At 54.3% G+C, this 23,778-nt stretch overlaps 2 protein-coding genes across 7 annotated transcripts; both read left to right on the top strand.

Annotated features, from left to right (window-relative positions):
- Window position 1: 1 nt before the first annotated feature.
- On the top strand, window positions 2–11,072 carry MYCBPAP (MYCBP associated protein). 4 transcript variants are annotated; one of them, XM_062639816.1, is made up of 19 exons: window positions 3–145; window positions 730–854; window positions 1,397–1,553; window positions 1,654–1,757; window positions 2,240–2,414; window positions 2,734–2,849; window positions 3,522–3,672; window positions 3,928–4,043; window positions 4,759–4,871; window positions 5,510–5,615; window positions 5,930–6,119; window positions 6,646–6,833; window positions 7,197–7,343; window positions 7,516–7,782; window positions 8,618–8,739; window positions 9,438–9,550; window positions 10,007–10,119; window positions 10,272–10,442; window positions 10,923–11,072. In XM_062639816.1, exons 1-19 carry the CDS (start codon window positions 46–48, stop codon window positions 11,025–11,027), a joined length of 2,679 nt encoding a protein of 892 aa, XP_062495800.1. In that variant the 5' UTR covers window positions 3–45; the 3' UTR covers window positions 11,028–11,072. The 4 variants fall into 4 exon arrangements, with proteins under 4 accessions (XP_062495802.1, XP_062495800.1, XP_062495799.1 ...); XM_062639815.1 differs by having other exon boundaries at window positions 4–145; window positions 5,507–5,615; XM_062639818.1 differs by lacking the exon at window positions 7,516–7,782 and having other exon boundaries at window positions 2–145; window positions 5,507–5,615; window positions 7,197–7,457.
- Window positions 11,073–14,711: 3,639 nt separating this feature from the next.
- Window positions 14,712–23,747, top strand: EPN3 (epsin 3). Of its 3 annotated transcripts, XM_062639820.1 has the most exons (10): window positions 14,712–14,851; window positions 17,348–17,993; window positions 18,326–18,444; window positions 19,732–19,812; window positions 20,081–20,188; window positions 20,300–20,384; window positions 20,617–20,925; window positions 21,720–21,830; window positions 22,101–22,322; window positions 23,145–23,747. In XM_062639820.1, exons 2-10 carry the CDS (start codon window positions 17,423–17,425, stop codon window positions 23,462–23,464), a joined length of 1,926 nt encoding a protein of 641 aa, XP_062495804.1. In that variant the 5' UTR covers window positions 14,712–14,851; window positions 17,348–17,422; the 3' UTR covers window positions 23,465–23,747. The 3 variants fall into 3 exon arrangements, with proteins under 3 accessions (XP_062495804.1, XP_062495805.1, XP_062495806.1); XM_062639821.1 differs by lacking the exon at window positions 19,732–19,812; XM_062639822.1 differs by lacking the exon at window positions 21,720–21,830.
- Window positions 23,748–23,778: the final 31 nt, after the last annotated feature.

Raw genomic sequence — 23,778 nt, 5'->3', positions numbered from 1 at the left:
GGCTCCGGAGCCTGCGCAGTGCCCGGGGGAAGCGGCGTTGTTGCCATGGCACCCGGCCGAGGAGCGCGGCGAGGCGGTGCGGCCGGGCACGGCGGGACCCGGCCTGCGCTGACCCGGAGGGAGAGCCAGGCCAGCACCGCGCAGGGTACGGCTGGACGGGACCCCCCTGGGCATGACCCGGGCCCAGCATCCCCGGTGCTCCCGAGCCACCGCAAATCAGCGCCTTCCCCTCCCCGTCCTCATCGTCCTCGCGTTTTAACCCAGCCCCAGCTGGAGCGGACGCGGGATGAGGATAAGCGGGCACATAACCCTGCGGTGGGTCTGTCTGAGCTGAGGGCCTGCCTGGTGGTCCCCTGTGCTGGCAGTTGGTATTTAAGGGCTGTTTCGCTGTTTAAGAGCTTGTGGAAATCTGTGCCTTGCTGTTGGAATTGTGCTCCGGAGCTGGGGTGGGAAACGGCAGGAATTTGTTCTCCGTGCGGGAAGCACGGGCTCTGTGTGTGTGTCATGTGTAAGAATAAAGCGTGAGGCAGTCGAATCCTGGTGACTCACTTTGGTCCTTGTGGCTTCTCAGTTTGGTTTTTCCAGTTAGAATTGATGCTGAGTTTGTATTGTGCTACCTGAAAAACCCCAGCCCTAAGTATACTGAACTAAACAGAGTTCAGCAATGAGCAGCCAGGCTGAGAGAGGAATCGGGAGGCTGAAGAGGAGGTTTCTTCATCTGTTTTTCAGACAAGAAGGAAAAGACACAGGAATCGCCCCCCTCAACCATTGCAGAAGAGCCGGAGCCCATTCCATGTGTCCTGCAAGGAGATGACATCCAGGCGCTTGCCATTAAGGTGGAGGACCTGGAGAAAGTATGTATTGGTACTGATAGAAGGAGCTCCTTTACCTGACACTGATTCTGGAGGCCATTTACTTCAAGCAGAACTCACTCTTGGGGTTCAGTTCTCCTTCCATTTGTCCTGCTTTTTATGACTTGGCAGTTCAGCTGCCAAAAGTAGAGGATTATTGATCCTTGCACAGCCTCTTCAGGTAGGAGGGGAAGTCATCTGCATCTTCACAGTTACGGTTCCAACTTTCCGGTCTAAAAAGATACGGAAGTTGTTCAGTAGCTGTCATGGCATCACTTCCAAAACTGGGGTCAACCTGTGTGAGTGGAGGCACCTTGACACCAAGTGACACAGCAGAAAACTATTGGGAAAGTGATTTAAGTCTCTCTTCCCTGCCCCAGTTGTAAGAATGAGCCAATAACTGAGCTGGTATCTGCACAGTTGTGTAACGTGCCTCTTAGGGGAGGACCATCCTGCACTGCGTGACTGTGTATCCTAGAAGGATCAGAAGGAATGGCGGTGAGTAGCATGTACCTGATTGCATTGTGACTGTTTCTTTCCTGAAGCTTCATGCTCCGCGCCCTCCCCAAGGTGCTGGGAAGGCTTCGGTCAGGAAGAAATACTTTGTTCGAAAGCACCAACCCAAAGAGACAAAGGAGACGCAGCTCCTCGTGGCGTGTCCTGCTTCCCCAGAGGTGCCCACAGCACCACTGACATTTGCTGGTAGGGTCAAGCTTCACATCTTACCTTTAGGGGGTTGGTTTTGCCGAGCCCAGCTCTGGTGGCCTGACCTCTGGGGTCGGTGGTTTTGTGTGTGTTGTAGGAGCAGGACAGTTTGGTGATGGCTGTGGAAAGATTCTCCCTCATCACATTCTGGGGAGTCTCCAGGAGTTCAAGATGGAAGCCTTGGCCAGAGGAAACACTCGGGTTAGTTCGTAAAGCTACAGAAGTGCTGCTCTGTGGCACTTGTACCCTCCGATGCTCTCCAGCGCATGTCAGGAACAGGTCAGGCCTGAGGTGTGGTTTTCCCAGCCTTGTCACGCTCTGCAGGGAGGCCTTTGCCTTCAGACAAACTGCACCAGCAGGTTTTGAAGTCCTGTGTGCAGGAGGAGGTCACGGAGGGAAGAGTTACGGTGGCTTCCACTTCCGTATGTGCTTCTGCTGTTGCGGCAATACCATCGCTTGAGCCGAATTGCAGCAATACCATTGCTCGAGTCAAATGACTCAGATAAATCCTTCCATTGTTTCTGAGTGTGTTCCCAATGCCCTGGTTTTGTTCCTCTCAGGGTGATAAGGTAAAAGTAATGTCAATCTGAAGAGTTCTTTTCTTTTCTTCTCGCCTCTCCCATTCTCATTGTGGTGTTCCTGTGTGCGTGCAGAGGTTAATTTAGTATTTCCCTTCTCTTCAGTTAGCAGATCTTATTGAGGTTTCTCATCCAGATGTTACTGCAGCAGCTTTAAAAGAGAAACATGGAGGAGAGAAGAAGAAAAAGGTTCATCAGACCTCACTAGAAGGGCACAAAGCTCTCCAAAACTGGTATCATAATATGGCAATCAGGAAGAAGCAGGAGAAATATATAGGAGGTGAGAAAAGCTGAGGCCTCATTCTGTGACACTGTGTGCAGATGGAGGAGTTTGATGGCACCACAACAAAGTGTAATGGTCATAGCCAACCAGGTTTAATCCTGTTGCCACTGCAGTCTTAATTCCATGTTCTCAGGGCTCCCCACAGTGCTAGTACTGGCAGCCATGGGTGCTGTGGGGAGGTAGCTGGTGGTTCTAATTGGGAAAAGACAGTGGATTTGGTGGGGGACAGTGTAAGGGGGTTACACATGAATCACAGCAGCAGTAAAGGGTGTGACCAGAAGTGCAGCACCAGTGATTTGATGTTTCCTCTTTATAGAAGTCCTTCAGAGGCCAGAGAATGAATTGTTGATGAGCATCTCAGAGGGTTACAGGCAAATCCAGGAAGAACGTGACCTCATTGACAGGACTCTCCCTGCCCTGCTTCCTGGAAAGGTGAGAGCCCCGCTTCATCTGCATCCTGACTGCTCTGTTCTTGTGACAGAGCTGAGACACGGTGTTATGAGTAACATCCCTGAAGACCTGTCATTAGGTCTTTATGAAAGCCACTCCAAGTCCTTTAGCCCAGTGTGCAAGCAGAGACTTTAAAACTGAAGCCATGAACACTGGTCAGAGGAAAGTGGTGATGTGCTTGGCTCCTTGCTTACGAGCTGCTGTATGTGGGCAAGTGCCATTTCACGATTCTCACCAAAGGCTGTCGTGCATGGGGAATGGCAATGGGGAAGTGCCACAAATACTGTTCCAGGGACAGAAAGCTCGATTTTTAAAGGGTTGCCATGGAGAAAGGGGTATGGGCAAGTCAGGAGGATTATGGGAGTATCCTATGTTAAAATGTTTTATTTGACATTTATAGCACTATCAAAGAATTCACATTTGTGTGAGGCTTTATTTTAATATCATTCAACCTTCATATAGCACTGGGTAGAAGAAAGTGCTTTTGTCTTTGACAGCAGCCTGATAGGAATTTTGGCTTGCTCTGCAGAAAGTGATAACTTACAGGCTTTTTAAGTGTTCCCATAAGCAGAATTGGACCCCTTCTTCTTCTTAGCTTCTGGTCTCTGTGAGAATAGCTCAGAGTGTCAGTGGGAGCCCTGATTTCCTCCCTAGGGTTACCGAAAAGGAAGCGAGTTCTGGAGCCAGCCAGAGCGTATTGGAAGTGAACTCACAGGCCTGACGATGACCCTGACTCAGAGCGAACGTGGGTACCCAGAGCCAGTCACTCACGTGGGGAAACCCCACACTGTCCGGATGGAGACGGGTAAGGGAACATCACAGAGAGGTGGTTTCATAGAAATGGGGTACCAGTGTGGAGGGATCAGCAGAAACAGTGACTCACAGGAGTACCAAGGCTCACATTAGAATTGTCCCTTCTGATAGGTGCAGCACAAGCTGCTTCCCAGTCATCTGTTGGTTCTCCTCTTTAAAACACCATGAGACCAAAGTTTGGCAGAGGAGGAAATGAACAGGCATGTGGGTATGTAGACAGTGAGCTCCTATATGGGTATTTCCACAGGCCTGAAGCCTCCAAAGAGGATCCCCTTCCATCTAACCTGGGATAAGAGCCTTTTCCTGAAACATCGGCGGCAGGAGCTAAAATCTGTCCTAGAGGAGCTAGATTTCTATAAGCCGGTAAGACTGGAGGAGCAAGCACATTCTTTGCATCTCTCTTCTCTTCTCAGATGCTATACAGTAACATAAAATTGCCAAGAGCTGGATCTGAAAAAAGCATCAGGAATCTAAACCATAATCCCCACAGAAGTTTTCTTGGAAGTTCCCACTTTCCAAAGGGCCATGAAGGGGTTGTTGACCCTCCCTAAGTGTTGCATGGTATGGTCTAGGAGCCTCAGAATAGGACCCTGAACCAGCAGCATGCAGCTGCCAAGACCCGGGCAATGAATAAACCTGCCAAATAGTGATGTAGGGGTTTGACTTAGTGCCTTAGGGTGGAGGGAAGATACCTTTACCCATGGAAAGGTACCCATGTGAAAGACACACATCTGAAATCATCTCCTGCAGGCAGGTAGCCCCTCCTCTTAAAAGCTGGGCAAACCTCACCTTTTCCTTTCTGAGACCTGCCTCTGGGGATGAGAAATGTGTGTGAAGGAGACTTTTCCCATCCATGCATCATTTGTAGTGGGCAATGCAGTCATCTAGGATTCTTGGGGGAGCCAGAACTGGTTCCTTCCTGTGTCTTTGGAACATATGTTGGATAGCTCTAAAAACCATCATGGGAGCAAGATATCTCCACTTCACTTTACTTGGCTCAGATGGTACATTTGGTATTTTTACCTCCTTCCTGTATAAAGAGAGAAATCAGGAGTTGGTCATTTGTCTGTATGTCCAGGATCTGGATGGGCTGGAGGTGATCGGTAAAGGGCGGCCTTTCACATCTGTCTCAGCAGAGCCTATTCCATGCCTCATCACTTCTGAAGAGTCTGAGACACTTGAGAGCCTAAGGTAAGTTTTCCTTCATGGCAGAAATAGAGAATTCCAGGTATGCACCAGCAGCCTATGTGGTTATCCTTGGCTGTTCTTACCTGAAATGGAGAGGAGTCTCCACTGGGGCACAATAAAAGACATAGTCTGATATTATAATCACCAGATTTAGGAATCAAGCTGTTTCTTTGTGCTTTGGGGCCTAAGGAGCAAGAATCAGAAGGGGTTTTTAGTCCCTTCCTCCAGCCTTCCCTCTGTGTGGCTCCAGAGCTTACATCAGGCAGGGTGGGGATTCTGTTCTAAATTTACCTCCATCTGCTTGTCTTTTTCCAGCCTTCCACTTCCATCGTTAATTTGCCCTTTTTCCCCTGTCCTCTCCATCTGTTATCACAACCCAAGGGCCTTTCCTTATTCAGTCAGATACCCTCAGCCTTCCTTGGGCGCAGGTATCATCCTTTAATATACTGGCTGGCTGATCCTCCTCGATGGTGACAAGCAGCTGGAGTTTACCCCACCTGCAGGGCTCTGTCCCTGAAGAGATGTGGAAAAGCAGTGGTTGGAATGATTTCCTATGGGGTCTTGTGAATCACCCATGGTTCTCCCCTCTCTGAAAGTGAATTTTACTCCATGAAAACAGTGGCTCTTGTTTTCTTCAGCAGTGACTCCTTAAGTGACCACCCCTTTGCAGCTCCAGAAGACATACTGGGTCCCTCTTTAGTTTTCTGTGGCCAGCCTGCTCGTTGGATCAACTGCAGCTCTTGCAGGGTAATTGTGCGCTTCTTATTGCTTAGTCAAGCTAAGCCTGCTGGAGTTCCCAGCTCACAGCTGTACAATGAGTGTCACCTCTGGGCCAGAGAATAGGGGATTTATTCTGAGCAGAATAGAGTATCCCTGTGTTTGCTCTGGAGAAGCAGAAGGGGTTGCTCTGTCTGTGGTGTGAAGCTCAGATTCTCAGGCTTTCTGTGTATAATGGCCACTTCATTGGACCTGCCTTACAGGTTCAAGGCTCACCCTCTTAGTTGTGGTGTGACTTCAGGCAAGAGGAGAACTTATCTTTGCCCTCTCCCTCTTTCTTGTAGGATCTAACTGGCATTGCTGCCCGCCTCACCTTTGAGACTTTGGCTGGTGAGAAAGCTGAAAGCCCCCTGACAGTGAGCAATAATGGCACAGCTGCCATCTGGTATAACTGGATGAGGCTTCCCCACAAGATTCCCTCCAGAGAACACAAGGGGAAGAGGATGCAGTGTTTTTACTTTGATACCAGACCAGGTATGGGAGCTGCTGATCTCAGAGACCTTTGTACAGAGACCAGAGAACACGTATGCAGGAGTTATCTGAGATGTGGAGTCTGACTAATGGCAGAGCAAGCCTGTTGGATGATTCTCCTTAGGAAGCCACCCTGCGTGTCAGAGCTGACTCACACCTAAAGAGGTGTGTGAGCAGATCCCTTTCGTGGGATCCCTTAAAGGAAAGGAGGCTGCCCCTGCTCTGAATGCAAATGGGTGGAATACTGAGAAGCAAATCATTTTCTGATGAAAAACTGGGCATAATCTGCTGGAGAGAGCACTGAGCTCGCTGTGGAAGCAGCGTGTAGTGGAAATAACACCAGTTCAGTAACGTGGTGACTGGAAGTAAATGCGGAAGGAGAAAAATAGCTGGATGACATGCGATAACCAGCTAAGCTATGGGGAGAGAGTCTCGTACTGAGATAAGGACACGCAGGGTGGGGTTGGAAAAGGGTCAAATTAACCAGGTGGCTTCTTGCAGACCAGTGCATTTTTCTCTCTTATTTCAGGTGTAATTTTGCCTGGAGAAACGAGGAAGTTCTCCTTTATTTTCAAGTCAGAGAGAGTAGGCATTTTCAGTGAGGCCTGGGAATTCAGGACACATCCCCTGTTATTAGCAGGAGCAGTGCTGCAGGTGACCCTTTGGGGAATTGCTGTGTCTGAGGATAAACTGGCTGACCTCAGAGAGAAACTGGAGGTAACCAAGCATGTAACTGGGTGACTGTGAGCTTTGAACTTAATATGCAAATAGAGGATAAGGGTGGGAGTGGATGACATGGTATTTTTATTGCTATGCAATTAGGGCTGAGAATGAGCTGATTTACAGAGCACCTGCACATACTTGGACAGGTTTGCTGAAAAGAGAAAGAAGGAAGAACTCTGCAGCCTGATATTGTTAATAAAGACATGATTGTGTCTCCCAAACTGGTCACATTGGTCCTTTAAAGAATTAAAGCTCTGTTGGTAATGTGTTTATTAGTTACTTGGTGAGGATGGGATTGTGTGTTGTACACTGTGATATCAGGGACTCTCACGTGTTGTTCTGGTTGTGGTGCCTCAGAGTGACCTGGCTGCTCGAGAAGGTGCTGCTATAGTAGAAGAGAGCATAAAGGAACTTCTTGGCCGAATTCGGACCCCAGAGCGCACCCCATCTCCCGTGGATGCCTATGTCACCGAGGAAGAGTTGTTCCACCGGAAGAACCCTGAGGTGATGTTTGCTGTTTGCTGGGATACACAACTGAAACAGCAGGGAGGGAAGACCAGTGGGACTGCTGCATCCTTGGAGGCTGGCACAGTCTGCTGTGGTGGCTTTAACAGTCAGGTTTGTAGAGGAAAGGCATAGCTCATTTCACTGTTTACCTTTTTCCCCTTTATCACAGTTGCATTATCAGCACGAAGTGGTAAAGCAGCTGCATGAACTGTGGAGACAGCACATGACTGAGGAGAAAGTGCCCTTGGGCCAGACGAGTGTGGAGGACGTGCGGTACCAGGAGAGTATTGCAGAGGGTCCCTCTGCTCAGAGCAGCATCACAGAGAGCCTGGGTTGGAGGAATTCACCCGAGGGAGCTCCGAGTCAAATGTTGAATGTGGAGGAGAAAGAACCAGCCCCTTCAGGATGGAACCTTTCCTTAGAGGACTTTAAGCAGGTGGTGGCCTCTATTCCCGCTATTGCAGTGAGCAGTGGTGGTGTTTTCATTCCCCTACAGGCAGGCATGCTGCAGTGTGAGCCCACCCAAAGCGCTGCCTCCAACGCGCCCCAAGTTAGGGGTGATTTACGATGTGTGTTGCAGAAAAGCACTTCAGCTCTGCTCCCCACACCCTCAGTGCTCTTGTAAAGACATTCCCAAGAGAGCCTTTGAGGGCTGTTGTGTGGAGAAGAAAAGAGAACCAGACAATGTAATAGATATTTTAAGCTCTTCTGCCATTAGCTTTCTGTCATCCCAGGACTGAATGCGGGGGGGGGTAGGCTAATCCTACAGCCTCCTGTGGCTTCCCCAAGGGCTCGTCTCCTTGGAGAGTCCTTCCTATTCATCAGAGCACTAAGGGAGCACTCATAACAGGCTGTGGATAAAGTACAGACCTCCCTAGATGAAAGCAAGAGTGGTTTGGGTTCTGTCATCACTGGTTTTATATAGAGTGCTCTCTTGGAAATCTCTCTGCTGCTTTCATAACTAATCTTTACTTCAGGGTCTTCTGGCTGGCCTCAATCCCTGTTCTCCAGCACACCTATGAAGTTGCAGAGGGGCTTATTGCAACCTAACTGGGGGTCTGGGAATGCTCCCCAGGTCTAGGGTCATGTGTGCACCTTGGCCAAACCCCAGCCATAGAGGAAGCCAGATCTGGGTGTGTAAGTGCCCAGTGCAGCCTGGTTTCATACTTGTGTCTGAGAAGAGAGCCATGGTATTGATTGCAGGGTCCACAGGCTGGGAGTGAAGGCTGAGGAGAAGTGTTGCTTACACCGTGTGTTTTCTTTCACATTAGGCTATAAAGTCAATCCCCGTGGAAGAGCAGCAGGAAGCAGCGCTGGCCCAGCTCAATAAGGCAGCACTGGACCTGTGTGTTCAACAGAGGCCAACTCAGTCAGACCTTTTGCATCAAATCTGGTGCGTTACCTTTGCAAGATAAAGCTTGTCAATGCGCTGTGTGATCAACAGCCTTAGCAAGCTGTGTTGCAAGCGTTGTGATTCAGAGTGCAGATAATGATACAAGGTCTAGAAGTTGTCTTTACACTCTGTTTTTTAATAGCTGAGTTTTAGCAGCTGTCTAGGACCCAAGTGGGTTTTTTTTAATTCCCTGGAGATAAGTTTAGAATATGAAATTCATGTAATTTTGGGGAGTATACAGGATTATTTCTGGCAAGGTTGTTCCAGTCTGTATTTATAAAACCTATGGGTAATTTTCTCTACCCTTTTACTCAGATAACTGTATTGAGTCTCTGCTCTTTGCTCAGGCTTTCAGACTGTAAAGATATCAACAAGCTTCTGTTTCCTTCTAAATGAGAAGGATGCAGGTTTCTCTTGGTGAACACAGAGCAGGCTGATGCTGATTTACATGTGCTTAGCGAATGCACAGATCTAGTTTCACAGTAATACATGTGGGTCCATGGGAGCCCATTGATTTGCAAGCCTCAGAGACCTCAGAGGGCTCTAACATGAAGAAGGTGATTGAGCATCCCTCTGGATGGATTTCCGGACAGTGGGTGCTGTTTTACTGGCTTACATGGACAGAGCAGCTCTGGAAGTTGCCTTCACCCCTGGCAATCCCTGTGCTGTCTCCTTTCTGATTCTGATACTTCCCTCAGTCTCCAGCTGTGGCGTGAAACAATTGATGCTCTGGTGGGTGCCTCTATGAAGCTGAGATCCCTGCTTGGCTTGCCTGAGAAGGACACCTATATAGAAGGTCCAGAGGAAGCAGGTAAATGGTGGTTGTAGCACAGCACCCTGTGTCTGTGAACTGTTGTGAATGCACAACACGTGCTGAAGTTCAACTGAAATGGTTTCCCCTCAAAGCTTCTATGAGAAAATGCATCATTAAAAAAGGCATTTGTGTAATGCCAGTTGTGATCTGTGGTTTGGTGCCATTAAAAACCCACCACACAAATAAAGCCTTTTAATTTAGCTAGATGTAGATGGTTTTCACACAGACTAACCAGAAAACCCCTGAGCTGTTTTACAGCCTTGTTCTGATACAAGTCGTTATTTAAACAAAGTACTCTTCAAAGTGTTGTTTTTCAGTGCTATACACAGGTCAGATTAATCAAAAGAGGAAAGCAGATTGTAAAAGTAATAATTCCACTGCATGGACGCAGTGGGCTTGGCTTCTGGGTGTGCAAATGTTGGTTTTGAGTAATTGAAATTCTTTCTTTTATAGTGGAAATAAAGGTACCTGTGAAAGGAGACAGAATAACCAGCAGGAGAGAGGACAAGAGGTTATTTGGTGGGAAGGACAGAGAAGGCAAAAGAAGAACAAAGACAGGGAAAGAGGTGTGTGGGGGGATGCCTGTTAAAACCTAAGTGCTGGGGGCTGTCATCCACCCAATGGATGAGGTGCTGCTTCGGGGCGGTGCATCTTGCAACAAGCTGAAGTGTTCTGACCTGTGTCACTTGGGGTGTTTTTTGTGTCTGTCCCTCAATAGGAACATCCAAGCAGCAGAAAGTTAAGAGGAAAAGATGATAAAAAGATTAAATCTTCTGTTTCATTGCTGGACGTGAAAGGGGGAGCACAGCCCATGGAGGGAGCTGAACCTCCTCGGGAGCAGTTGGACCCTGTTTTGTTTGGGATATACCAGGAAAAACTTTATATTGAAGTAAGTCTGTGTCCAAAGCTTGTATCTTGGTTTTGTTCTCTGCTTGTCAGCTTACATTGAAGCTTAGGTGGAGGGGTAAGCATCAACTCGGAAAGCTACCAAACATATGTCCATAATTCTGTAGCAAGGTGAGCATGAAACACAAAGTAAGATGTCCTTTATTCCAGCCTGGAACCTGCTATCATAAACCCAGCCATCCCATAGCCACGTGCGGGATTTCTATCTGGGATGTCTTTAGCATGCTTGTGGACTCTTGAGGGATGAACAGAATTAATTGTACCTCAGATAATGTTAAACACACTTCATAGCCAGAAAAGTTATTACTAGAGCTAAGCTCTGTTAGCAGGCAGCCTCTTCTATGAGTGCGTGCCCATACGTTAATGTGCTCCACTGTGAGACACCATCTCTCTGTCAGTCTCATCGCCAGGCTTTCTCCCTGTGTATTCACTGCAATTAACCTGCTGTTAATTTCTGCTGCAGGTTTATGGGCTGCTGGATTCAATGGTGAGCAAAATGGTTTCTTTGTTTGAGGAACTAAAGAAACAAGGTGCTCTCAAGTGGGAGAGTGAAGCCCTTCGTAACTAGAAAGAGACTTTTAAACCAATAAACAAGCACATTTACACAGATCAAGCTGAGATTCTTCTTTGTGAGGTGATGCAGTGATTACAGATAGTGGGCTGCCTCCTTTCTGACATGCTGTGATGCGAGACGATTGCTAGATCATCTGTTACTTCTGCAGATGAGCACTTGCCAAGGAGAGACAAGGCAAGAAATATCACAGCTCAGAAGCCGTTAGGACTAGCAAATACTGACATTTCTGCTAAAGAGGAAGGCTTTAAAAGCGCTAGTCAACACGAGATGTGTCTTACGCTTTGTTTCTTGGTCTTGCTTGGTTAGCGGGTGGGTGAGCAGAAGGTGTCCCTTGTGTTCATGAGCCCAAGTGCCAGGACAGTGGCGTAGAAAAATCCATTCCATTTTGGGTCATATTCCTGGCTGCTTGTCCAGGCTTCTCTGAGGCATCCCGGGTCCCTGGGAAAACACACTGTCCCAAGGGGTGTGCCACCTTGCCTGGTTTAGCGCCCATGAGTTTACTTCTTGTGCTGATCTCGCCATCTCTTTCCATCCAGCTCAAGGTACCCATGCCTCATTCTGAGCCAGCTCTTGCTTGCTTCTTTCTGAGACTAATGTCTCTTGAATTAAAATGGGTGAAAGCCACACTGTAACTAGTGTGAGCATGGTAAGGCCTTGAGTTAGAGCCACCCCTCCTGCTTCCATCAGTCTGTGTCTGGGCTTAGCACTGCTTCCTGTCCGGGTTTCCTTGTGCATCACAGCTGGAATGGAGCTTTTTGTAGCGGCATTCCAGGTTGGACTGTCACACACACTGCAGCTGGGCCTGGCTCAGAGCAGGTTTCCAAGGCAGATGAACTGGGTGCAGGGTCTCTTGACCTGGCATCATCACAAGAGACCTGGCGTATGCCAGTAAAGTGCCGTCTTCCTGCTAAAGCAGCTGGACAGCATTCCCCAGAAAGGCTTTGGCCCTGCAGAGAGATGACATCAGTGTTAGATTATTAATTGAGGTTTGTGATACCTTGGTGGTTCTGAGGCAGCAGATGTGTATCCGTGCTGAGCATCGCTGTTACAAACCGCACGTCACTGCACCCGGCGTGTGAGCCTCAGGCACGTGCTCCCCTACCCTGACACGCATGAAATAACTGTTCCTTCTGCAGAACTGTTCTCTTTTGCTTTCTCATTTCAGCTCGTGTGCTGTCTCTGGGGAGAGGAGATGTTCCTCCTGCTGGCAAAGCACAGCTCATTTGGTTTTGCTGGCCAGGTGGGGCTCCTTGTGCTTTGGGATGCTTTCTGTTAGCAGGGAAGCGCTTTGACTTGTGTGGAAGCCAGGAGCCTCCTCTGGCTTTAGCGGGCACAGACCCACAACGGGAATGTCTCTGCTCAGCATTCCTGTAGTGAGAATTTCAGCAACATTTTGAGCTTGAGAAGGGAAAAGGCCTGGAGTTGGGGCGTGTCTCACAGGCTTTGACAATAGCTCCTGCCTCCCTGGAGATGATTATCAGCTTGTGAATATGCCCAACTCAAGCAGCTCAAGCCATCTGTTTCTAGGCAAGAGGGAGTCTGCACGTTATAGAGGCAACGTGATTGTCTCAAAGGCAGGAATACTTTAACGTGGTAGCTTTGCCTTAAAAGATGGCAAAGCGCCTTCACAAGAGCTGTGCCTCCAGTGCAGCCTGTAGAAACCAGGCTCCATGTGTACCTCTGTTCTCAGGGGTATTTGTTCATACAAAATCAGGTAGATAGATGGGAGTTTCATGTCAGTCATGTACCATGGAAGAATGTGCTCGTATCTCCTTCCCTTCCAAGGGAGGAGCCTGGTGGCACAGGGCAGCTGAGTGGCGTAAGAACTTCTGCAAGGAGAACAAACCCAAATGCTGTGAATAGCCTTATTTTTTGGTCATAAATATTGCCTGTGTCTCTTACAGCCTTGGGCAAGGGTGTCCTCAAGGGACAAGGTACGAGCAGCATGCAGGAAGGGACATGCAGGGTCAGCATTGCGCTGCTCTTTGGCTGCTGCTGTGGCTTTCTCTGAGCCAGATGCCTTTTTTTCCCCTCCTTTTGCATTGATTTGTGAAGTTACATGACTGGAACTGCAGTGGAATTAGAGCTGGCTGCCACACAGCACCTTTAGAAAGGCCTGGTATGAGATCTGAGTCCTTCCTTTAGCTCTACAGCCTTTAGAGCTTTAGACCCCACGCTCTGAAGGACATACGGATGCTCCAGCCCCAATAATGACAATTCCTATCAGCCAGGCACACAGAGTATTCCTTCTCCTCTGCCAAACGTAGGCATTATTTGTATTATTGTTAATAATTTGTGTTGTGTTTGCTAAATAACCAAGGTGAGCAACCTTCCTGGCCCTGGGAGTTAACATACCAACCCCATCACGTGAGGCAGGGCCTGAAGACACCATAACTGTTAGAGAGGCCGGGAAGGGGAATTGCAGGAAAATGCTGCAAGCAGAAGGTGCTGGCACATTTCCAGAGGCTTCTCTATGGCAAAGGGGGTCTGGGTGAGCAGTTGGCTTGGGCCAGGGCTGAGGGAAATCAGCTTTAGAGCCCGGATGGGCTCTATGGCTGTGGAGGCATCATGGGATGTCTATCAAAGCAAACCCTATGTCTGTACATCTCCACTGCAGCTTGTAGGGTGTTGACCCTCCTTTGCTCATATAAGATCAGTGCCTGAAGAGGGGCAAGCTGGCTGCTTCGGCTGCCTGACACAGCTGAACTGGGAGTATTGGGAATGGAGGAATGCCTGGATCTGAGAATGCCTCCTACTGCCTGAGCTGGGATGTGCTCCAGGGTGACCTGGAGGATGGTTTGGATGCTGCAGCTGAGAATGGGACTACATGTACACTGATGTGATTCACACAGCTCCCGGAGGCAGTGCCCCCAGCTCCCAGTGCCCCCTCCCGCCTTCCCCCCCGCTGCCCAAGGCAGGACCTTCAGTGCCGGGGGCAAGATGAGTCCCAGCTCTGCGTGGCAGGAGCATCGCAGGAAGCCACGCTCGCCCTCCAGAATGTCTCAGCACTCAGGAGATGCTTTCCATTATGGAAAATGTCAGTGATATTAAAAAGATGATATATATCCATAATACTTGAAGGCCTGTCAGTGATTAAAATGGAAGGCAGAGGCCGGGAGAGAGGGGGTGGCATTGAAACGATTGAGAGACATGACTTATTTTGTCATGTCATCTGATGCCTCCCTCTCTTCCCCCAGCCAGGCTCCGGGAGCTGCTCAGAGCTGGGGAAGAATCCGCTCCAAATTTAGATCCCAGGAAAAAAAAAAAAAAAAAACACCCAAACCCATATAAATTAAAAACGCAACAAACCCAAATTGCAGCCGTGGCCTTGGGTACCAGCGCGGGAGCTGCGCCCTGCGGAGGGTCGGCATCCCCCGGAGCCGCTTCCGAGCCCGGGACCGTTGATTTCTGTCTAAAAATAAGGGGGATGGGGAGGGCAAAAATCATTAAAATAAAGCAAAGCAAGCAGCAGCGAGCGGCGCCTGGGCGGCTGCCAGCGAGGGGCAGTGACTGAGCACTTAACAGCATCCCCGCCTCCCGCATGCGGCGGGGCAGGGGCTCGGAGCCGCATCCCCCGCGGCCGGTTCCGCACCGCGCTGCGCCGGGGCGGGCTGAGCGCCTCTGCCGGTACCCGGGAGGGAGCCGGGCCGGGGCTGGGGCGGCCCCGAAGGGGTTAAGCCGGGACCTGCCGCCGGGACCTGCCCAGCCAGCCCGGCAGCTCGCAGCAGGCAGCGGGCGGGCTGCGGCCGCCTCCAGCCCGCTCACACCGGCTCCGGCTCCGCCACCGGCTCGGCGGGGCCGCGCTCCGCGCCGCGCAGGTAAGCGGGGCTGTGCCCCTCGGCACCGGGCTGCGGGGTCGGGGGGAGGAGGGGAAGAAGAGGAGGAGGAGGAAGAGGAAGGTTCTGGACGCCGGAGCATCGCAGGCTGCGTCGGGCCGGGGGATGCCGGGCCCCGCTGGTTGCGGTGCCCCCCGGGCCGGGCTCGGGGCCCCGGGGGGAGTGCGGGTGCGATGCGGCCCCGGGAGCCGGGCCGAGGGCTCTGCCGGGAGCCTTCCCCCGCCGCTCCCTCCATGGCGGGCGCTGCTCCTCCCAGCCCCGCACCTGATCGGGGATGGAGGAGGCTGTAATCCCCCGCCGGGCTCCCCCCGTCTCCCTCTCTGCGCTCTCCTCCCCTCCCATCTCCTCCTGCTCCCCTCCGTGTTGCTCCTGTCGCCCCCCCCCCCCCCCCCCCCGTGCGGGTCCGCAGTCTCCTGGCCGGGCAGCGGGGCGATGGGGACCTGTCCCCGCACCCCTGTGTCCTTCTCCCACCTGGCAGCCTCTCGCTCAAGGTCACTGCAGTAATTCCATATGAGCTGCCGGGTGCTGCTGCCTTATCTCCTGCACAGCTTCTGTTTCACTGCCTTTATATTCCGGGGGGGGGGGGAAGAGATACTGTGTTTGATAATCCCTGCTGCTCTTAACGCCACTGGCAGCGCTCAGTCAGGGCCCTGCTGCTCTCCCCCCCTGCCCCTGCTTCCCATTCAGACTTCCTGGCCCATCTCATTCATGGCGAGCAAAGTCCATCTGGGATCAGGTCTCTGTCCAGGACAAGCAGTGCTGGAGCCCATCATGCTGGCCCTGGGGTTTATCCTGCCAGGAAACCTGTTGGAGGCAGGAGGGATCATCCTGCCCCAGAGGAGGAGTGATGGTGTTTGCTGGGCCAGTGGCACCTTTGGAAAACATGACTTTATCTCCCACCTGGGTGTCGGTGGAAAGCAGAGCACGGAGCCAAGTCCCGGAGGACTTTGCTGTGTTGTTGCCCTTGTCCTGAATGCGTTCCTGCGCCAGGCTGGCAATAGCGTGTCCATCTGCAGCACGGGTTGTCCCGGCAGGATCCAAAGGCCACGGTGACAGGCTGCATTGCGAAAGGGATTTGATGCAGGGAAGTGTCTGGAGACAAACTTCGGCGTGGCGGTGCCAGGCTCCTCTCTGACTCACAGGAGACATTGCCGGCGCAGCCATGGGGCTCCTGGCCGCCGGCCCACGGCAGCAGGAGGTGCTGGACCGGTCGCACGGGTTGTGCGGGAGCGTGGCGGGTGCCGTGCGTGGCTCGTGGGCACGTCAGCACAGTCCCGGCCCTGCTCCGGTGTCCTGAGCCAGGAGAGGGCTGGACACAGCACAGCGGCTGCGGTCCGGGGAGGTACCGGCACCGAGGTGGGTGGTGGGATGGATGCTCTATCGCTGTCTGCAGGCACTGCTGCACAGGGGAGATATTGCTCTGCCTGCAAGTGTTATCTTGGATGGGGAGCACATTGCCAGTGAGTTTTGTAGCAGATGCAGCGGGAGCTCTGGCTCCCTGGCCCTGCAGTGCGGCCCTGCTGAGGGCAAGGCAGCTCCGGGCAGTCTCTGCCTCCTGGCTTTGCTTGGCCCTGTCTTCCCACTGTGCAGGGAGAAGGTGAGGATTAGGGCTAGCACAGAACAGGGGACGCAGTTGCGATGAGCTCATGGGAAGATGGGTCCAGACTGACCCATGCCATTCTGAATCAGGTCAGGTGCATTGCATCCCAAGGACAGGCATTGCTTCCTGGGGAGCAAGCAAGGAAGCTCCTGGCTACACCAGCCCTTGCTGCCCTGGATGTGCATCTGGGTACAGAGAAGGCCCCGAGGCAGCTTGGGTTTTTGGGGGGCAGAGGGTTGTGTTATCCATCCTGGCGCAGGAGGTTTGCACCCTGAATTCACCATCCCGCCGCAGTACATGCTTCTGTACCCACAGCCTCTCACGGAAGCAGGATCACTGAGTTTGCTGGGAAAACCCACTCAAGCAGCTGCCAGGCTGGTCAGTTGTGGCAGGCTCTGACTCACAGCAGGGTTTAGGTTTACCACGATGCATCCTTGGTGGCACTGAGAGCCTTGGGGTGATGGCCGGGGTGAGCAGGGCCACATAGAGCTGCGGATGGAGCATCAGGGGAGCCCCTGGCTGGTGCGAGGGCTGAGGGCCTGCAACTGGCTTTGCTGGGACGGTGGTGCTGAGGCAGCTGGGATCTGGAGGAGGGAGCTGCCATTTTCAGGTGGTTACTTTTAGAAGCAGAAGTGCAGGGTAAAATCTCCTCCAAATGTTGCTGAATCTGGAGCCAAATCTCTTAGCGGCTCTGCGGTGCTGGGGATCAGCTTGCTGTAAGGGTTTTATTTCCCCTTGAGCATCTTGCATCCTGCTTGGCACCTAATAGCCCGATGGTGGGCACTTCCACCTTGAGAAGTGTCCCAGATGCCAGCCAAGGGCTCTGAGGTTGGGTCAGGGTGATGCTGAGGTCTGTGTGTCCTTGTTCCCTGCTGCAGGCACCGGTGAGGCTGCGGCCGTGAGTGCTTATCCCTTCTCCATCATCCCTGCCCGCTGCCGGGCCCCGTGCAGCCATGACGACCTCGGCACTGCGCCGGCAGGTGAAGAACATCGTGCACAACTACTCGGAGGCAGAGATCAAGGTGCGGGAGGCCACCTCCAATGATCCCTGGGGACCCCCCAGCTCTCTGATGTCAGAGATCGCCGACCTCACCTTCAACACCGTGGCCTTCGCCGAGGTCATGGGCATGATCTGGCGGCGGCTGAACGACAGCGGCAAGAACTGGCGTCACGTCTACAAAGCCCTCACCCTCCTGGACTACCTCATCAAAACCGGCTCCGAGAAGGTGACCCACCAGTGCCGGGAGAACCTCTACACCATCCAGACGCTGAAGGACTTCCAGTACGTGGATCGTGACGGCAAGGACCAGGGCATCAACATCCGGGAGAAGGTGAAGCAGGTGATGGCGCTGCTGAAGGACGAGGAGCGGCTGAAGCAGGAGCGGGCGCACGCGCTGCAGACCAAGGAGCGCATGGCCCTCGAGGGCATGGGCAGCGGCAGCCACCAGGTCGCCTACGGCCGCCGTGCATCTCCCTATGGCGAAGACTATGGCCGGGCACGGGGCTCACCCTCCTCCTTTAACTGTGAGTGTTGCTGGGGTGGGTGTAGCAGTGCATTCGGGTCGCGCCAGCCTGGTGCCCGTCGCTCCCCTTCACCTGGGGTGGTGGCGGTGAAGCCCCTCTCCATCCTGTACCACGGGTAGCGGTTTGGCTGTGCCAGTGGTGAGCCCAGCAGTGTTGGCAGCTGGTTGTGCCTTGAGCCTTAAACCCGTGGCTTGTTCATGGTAGGGAGCTCTAATGTGGGGCTACATCCCCTGGTGTGCTGGGATGGGGCCCAAGAGGAGGCTGCTGATGTGCTCCCTGGTATACCCCAGTCCTGATGCCGCTCCTTCCCCTTTTCCCCCTTTATCTTCCAGCATCATCCTCATCCCCACGGTTCGCCTCAGACCTGGAGCAAGCGAGGCCCCAGACAACGGGTGAGGAGGAGCTGCAGCTACAGCTTGCGCTGGCCATGAGTCGGGAGGAGGCAGAGAAGGTAGGAGGGCTCTGCCTGCCCTGGGACACAGAGGATGGGCATTTCCCAGCACCTTGCCTTGTCTGTGGGCATCGTGGGTCATTCCCCGGGAGGAAGGAGGATTTGGGGTCTGCCCGAGGCCGGTGCATGCACCTGCAACCGCACCAGGCTGCTCGCACTGTGCCTGGCATCCAGAACAGCCAGCAGGCAGATGGAGGCAATGGCTGTCCCCGCTCCCTGTCCTCGTACTGGCTGGGACAGCACCAGGCTGAGACCCATCCATCATCCCATACCCCAGGGTGAGCTTGAGGGTCTGGATTCGTCCTGAGACTCCCCAGACCTGGCTGCCCTCTTCTGCTGAGGACTTCTGGTTTGAGCTCCCCCATTTCTCTCACCTTCCCACAGGTTTTAGGTGATGTCTTACCCGTGTTTGTGTGGTGGGACAGCAGCATTCCCGTGGCTGTGCACTGGGCTGGAAGCTCAATGGGGCTGAATCCTTTCAAATCAGCCCTAGAAAACAGCACCAAAGGGATGCAGGCACCAAATGAGCTGTTGCGTGTGTCCTCCCCAGCCCAAGCTGGCACTGAGCACCATCAGCCTGGTCCTGCCATGCAGGGGACATGCTTTGGAGACAGCTCTTGCTGCTGCCTGTCTTCCCTGCCCGATGGAGGCTTTTTTGGAGATGGAGCAGAGCGTATATCCCTATTTTTGTCCTGGAATCGGAGTATTTATAGCTTCCACATGCTGCTGCGATGAGCGCTGTAGGAACACGCTCTTGAAAGCACTGCCTGTTGGAGTCCATCTGGGCTGTGCACACGTGTGCACACTCACACACACTTGCACAGGCGTGCACAGCCCCACCAGGGACACCATTCCCAGCCGGTCCTACGCTGGACAAGCATCACACGCAGTGATCAGGGCTGCCATGGCAGGAAGGGGATAGCCTCTCCCCCAAATCTGCCTCAGGGCTGGGTGCTTATTCCCCAGCAGAGTGCGGCTGGGCAGGATTCCCAAGTTAAGGCATCACAAGCCCTTCTCCCTATCAGGCTGCCAGGGTGAGGGGATGCCTCATCAATCCCTTCTCTGCTGCCTGCATTGAGGCCATGGAAACCTCCCTGCCTGCTTTAGGGTCATCCCAGCCTTGATGCAGGGGTAGGGGAAGGAGATGGGGCAGTGGCCGCAGGGGAGCCTGATTAGGAGCTGGTTCGCAAGCAAAGAGGCACAGAGATGGTGTGCAGGCAGTGGTGAGGACAGGCACCTCGGCGCTGAGGGCAAGCTGAAATGTCACCCCATTTCCTCTGTTGGCAGAAGCCACTTCCAATTTCCAGCACAGATGAAGAAAGGCAATTGCAGCTCGCGCTCGCGCTGAGCAAAGAGGAGCACGAGAAGGTACCTGTGCCCCGCAGCCCCGGGCGCTCCTCTCGCCTTGCACTTTGGGCTTCTCTCTGGGGTTCTGGAGCCCAAAACGCTGCCTCGCTCCGCTGCCTGCTTCGCTTTCGCTGCTGTGGGCTGCCTGCTGAGCTCGCTCCCGGAGGAGCCTCTGCTCGGATGCCGGGACCTTTCGGGATGCGGTGGCAGCTCCTGTGCTGGTCTGTCTCCTGGAGAAGGTGCTGGATGCGGGGCTGGAGCTCATGGGCCTGTCCCTTGTTTCCCACAGGAGGTGAGGGCTTGGCAAGGGGAGAACTCCCTGCTACAGAGAGGTGCGGAGGAGACTGCCCAGGGCAGGGAGGAAGAGGAGGAGGAAGATAAGATGAAGAAAAGCCAGGTAGAGCACTGATGGGGTTGGGTGGCCACGCAGCCAGCCTGGGGGCTGTGGGGAGATGGGGGGTGATGCCACAGCTCTGCCCTCACCTCTTTATTCCCTTTCTGTTTGCAGTCCTCTATCCTGGAGCTGGCGGATATATTCGGGCCAGCACCAGCCCCTTCCAGCCACACATCTGCTGACCCATGGGATATGCCAGGTAGGGTCAAGTCGCAGGCTTGGGACAGCAGCAGAAACCTCTCCTTTGCCTCTGTCCCTTCCCAATCCTCAGGAGCTCAGCAGAAAGGACCTTTTGCTGCTTCTCTCTCTGCTGCCATGTCTGTTTCATGCCCAGGTGGTGCTGCTGGAAGCCATGGTCCCCCCGGGCACATCCCCACTCTCAGCATCCCTCTGTACCCTGCGTTGTTCCACAGCTTCCCTTCTTCTTTCAGATATGAAACCCAAAGCGGAGCCGGCAGCCTCTGCCTGGGCCGGTGCTCCTGACCCATGGGTACCGGTCCCAGCCGCTGGTGGGGAGCCCCTGTCCCAGGCGAGCGCCTCATCCCAGCAAACCTCTGCCGGGCCCTGGGACTTCCCCCCCGGCACCACGGCAGCCTCCGACCCCTGGGGGAAGGCACCCTTGTCTTCTGGCTTCCCTGCTGCGGACCCCTGGGTGACAGCATCCCCCCCTGCCCAGGGCCCTGCTCCTACACCAGCTCCCGACCCTTGGGCCCCGGTGGCCGAGCAACCTCCTAACCCTGGTAAGAGGCTTGACTGGCTTTGCTGGGGACTGCGGGCAGCTTTGCCCTCCTGCAGCCCCAAGGTGCTTTCCCACTGCTCCCATAGCTAGCTTTGCAGACAGCCTCCCTGCTCTCCTGCCCTGCAGCAGGAGCTCCGCTCACCCCTTGCCATCTTGAAGGCCTCAAGGCTTTCTCTCCGCACAGAATAAGCTGCTTTAATTAACATGGCACAGTTAACGGAGCCCTCCCATGGGAGCGGATAGCAGCAGTGGGGTGATGGGGTGTGTGTGTGTGTGTCCTGGTGATACCTGGTCACCCCAGTACCGCTGGGACAGGGCGGTTGCTGAATTGCAGATGGGGGAGCGGTTGCAGGACCAGTCTGTATTTCAGAGCTCAAACCCCCTCTCAGTTCCTCCTCGGTGCTTCCTTTTGGTGCTTCCTCTGGCCCCATATAGCTCCTTGTGTGTGCCTCAGTGCTGGGGAGGAGATGAAACCCGGTCTGGGGCCAGTGCTGGTTGTTAACACATTGCTGCAGACCTCATTGGGGCTGGGAAAGGGACCTGCCTGCTGCTGGGGGGATGGCTGCGAGCACTATGGGGCTGCCTTGGTCTGCAATGACCCCCAGTGGTCCGGCTCATCTTAGCCCCCTCCCCAGACCAATGCACATTCCTGACCCCCAGCCCCATGCCCCCCACCGCACGCCCTCTTCTCTGTCTCCTTGCAGGCAGCCGCCCCTGCCTCTCTCCTGCCCGTCCATCTCCTGCCTCTCACCTCCCCGCTTGCTCCCCTCCTTGAGTCTCACCTCTTCCCCCCAGCTCCAGGGGGGGACGCTTTCGACCTCTTTGCAAAGCCGCCCGAGCCCGCCGAGCCACCGGAGCAGGACCCCTCACAGCCGCCCTCCTCGGCCAAGTCCAACAGCCCCGCTGGTAAGAGCCAGGGGAGCAGCAGGGGCTGACCTGGGGCAGGCTGGGCACAGTGACCTGCCCCTGCCCACTGCAATAGAGGCAGCTCCAGGGCCGGCCGGGCTGTGCGTGGCTGCTTGCTGGTGTGGGCAAAGCTTGTTCCCATCTGCGTGCCGTGGGCTCGGGCTGCCCCGTAGCCAAGGGGATAGGTCTGTTACCCACCCGGTGTGGGGACACCATCACCCTCGGTGTCTCCCGGCTGTCTCATGCGGCTCATCTCCCCCCCTGCCCTAGAGCTGGACCCCTTCGGTGACCTGTTCCCCAGCACCAGGCAGGATGGGGCGAAGAGCTTCGACCTCGCCAACCTGGCCGACTCCCTGCCCGAGTCCGGCAAGGAGCGGAAGGACTGTAAAACCCCCGAGGCCTTCCTCGGCCCCGCCGCCTCCTCCCTGGTCAACCTGGACTCCCTGGTCGCACCTACACCTGCTTCCAAGACGCGCAACCCCTTTCTCGCGGGTAGGTGCTGGTGCAGTGGTGGGAGCTTCCCTGGGCTGGGAAAAGGGGTGTGTGGGGGAGGAAGAGGAGGTTCGGGGGTGGCACAGAATCGTAGAATCCTGGACTGGTTTGGGTTGGAAAGGACCTTAAGATCATCCAGTCCCAACCCCCCTGCCATGGGCAGGGACACCTCACACTAAACCAGGGCACCCAAGGCTCTGTCCAACCTGGCCTTGAGCACTGCCAGGGATGGAGCAGTCACAACTTCTTTGGGCAACCCATTCCAGTGCCTCAGCACACTCACAGTAAAGAACTTCCTCCTCATATCCAATCTAAACTTCCCCTGTTTAAGTTTAAGCCCATTCCCCCTTGTCCTATCACTACAGTCCCTAATGAAGAGTCCCTCTCCAGCATCTTTATAGGCCCCCTTCGGACACTGGAAGGCTTCTATGAGGTCTCCACGCAGCCTTCTCTTCTCCAGGCTGAACAGCCCCAACTTTCTCAGCGTGTCTCCATACAGGAGGTGCTCCAGCCCCTGATCATCCTCGTGGCCTCCTCTGGACTTGTTCCAACAGTTCCATGTCCTTTTTATGTTGAGGACACCGGAACTGCACACAATACTCCAAGTGAGGTCCTACGAGAGCAGAGGGGCAGGATCACCTCCTTTGACCTGCTGGTCATGCTTCTTTTAATGCAGCCCAAGAGACATGGGGTTTCCAGGCTGTGAGTGCACACAACACCCATGTTCAGTTTCTCACTGACCAGCACCCCCAGGTTCTTTTCCACAGGGCTGCTCTGGATCTCTTCTGACTGCCCTGATGTGTCCCATCCTCTCCTTGCTAGGTCTGAGCACGCCGTCCCCCACCAACCCCTTCAGCCTCGCTGAGCAGCCCAAGCCGACGCTGAACCAGATGCGGACCAGCTCCCCGGTGCCCAGCCTGCCCGCCGGCCTCCCCAGCAACTCCATGACCTACAGCGCATCCCTCCCGCTGCCGCTCAGCAGCATCCCCACCACCTCCGCTGCTCTCCCCGCATCCGCCAGTGCCTTCCCGCAGGCTGGCACCTTCCCCGAACTCCCCGGCAACCTGCCGCAGCCGTTACTGCCGCTGAGCGGAGCCCCGGCCCCGCCGCCCGCTCCGGGGGGGCTCAACCCCTTCCTCTGAACCCTATGGACAAACAGACTCTCGCCCCTTCCCCGCTGTTACAACACCGCCCCACCCCGGCCTTTCCTCCCTCCAAGACCTCGGAGGTCCGGCGGTTCGCTCCCTGCAAGGGACAGTGCCACCCATGCCAGCCCCCTGCCTGCCGTCGGGGGAGCAGCAGCATGAGCCCCGCGCTTCACCGACCACAGGGGACCCCCTTCCCCTGCCCGGGGGGGGGCGTCCGAAAGGGCTGAGGGTGGGGGCTCGGTGCATGGGGGTCTCGCTGCTGGACGGGTACCTGCGGGGGACCGGAGGGAGCTGCGGACCCCCCTCCA

Source organism: Pezoporus occidentalis, unplaced genomic scaffold (genome assembly GCF_034315485.1).
Source record: "Pezoporus occidentalis ecotype Australia unplaced genomic scaffold, CSIRO_AGI_Poc_V1 ctg62, whole genome shotgun sequence".
NCBI lineage: Eukaryota > Metazoa > Chordata > Aves > Psittaciformes > Psittacidae > Pezoporus > Pezoporus occidentalis.
Note: the sequence above shows the minus strand (reverse complement) of the source record. Positions and strands in the feature narration are given on the sequence as shown.

Excerpts from the sequence above, each read along its gene's own strand:
- MYCBPAP (XM_062639815.1), top strand. The coding sequence starts at position 46 with ATGGCACCCGGCCGAGGAGCGCGGCGAGGCGGTGCGGCCGGGCACGGC. Across the intron at positions 1,758-2,239 it reads TGGCCAGAGGAAACACTCGG|TTAGCAGATCTTATTGAGGT; the intron begins GTTAGTTCGTAA and ends CCTTCTCTTCAG. Across the intron at positions 7,344-7,515 it reads TCCACCGGAAGAACCCTGAG|TTGCATTATCAGCACGAAGT; the intron begins GTGATGTTTGCT and ends CCTTTATCACAG.
- EPN3 (XM_062639820.1), top strand. The coding sequence starts at position 17,423 with ATGACGACCTCGGCACTGCGCCGGCAGGTGAAGAACATCGTGCACAAC. Across the intron at positions 18,445-19,731 it reads GTCGGGAGGAGGCAGAGAAG|AAGCCACTTCCAATTTCCAG; the intron begins GTAGGAGGGCTC and ends CTCTGTTGGCAG. Across the intron at positions 20,385-20,616 it reads TGACCCATGGGATATGCCAG|ATATGAAACCCAAAGCGGAG; the intron begins GTAGGGTCAAGT and ends TTCTTCTTTCAG.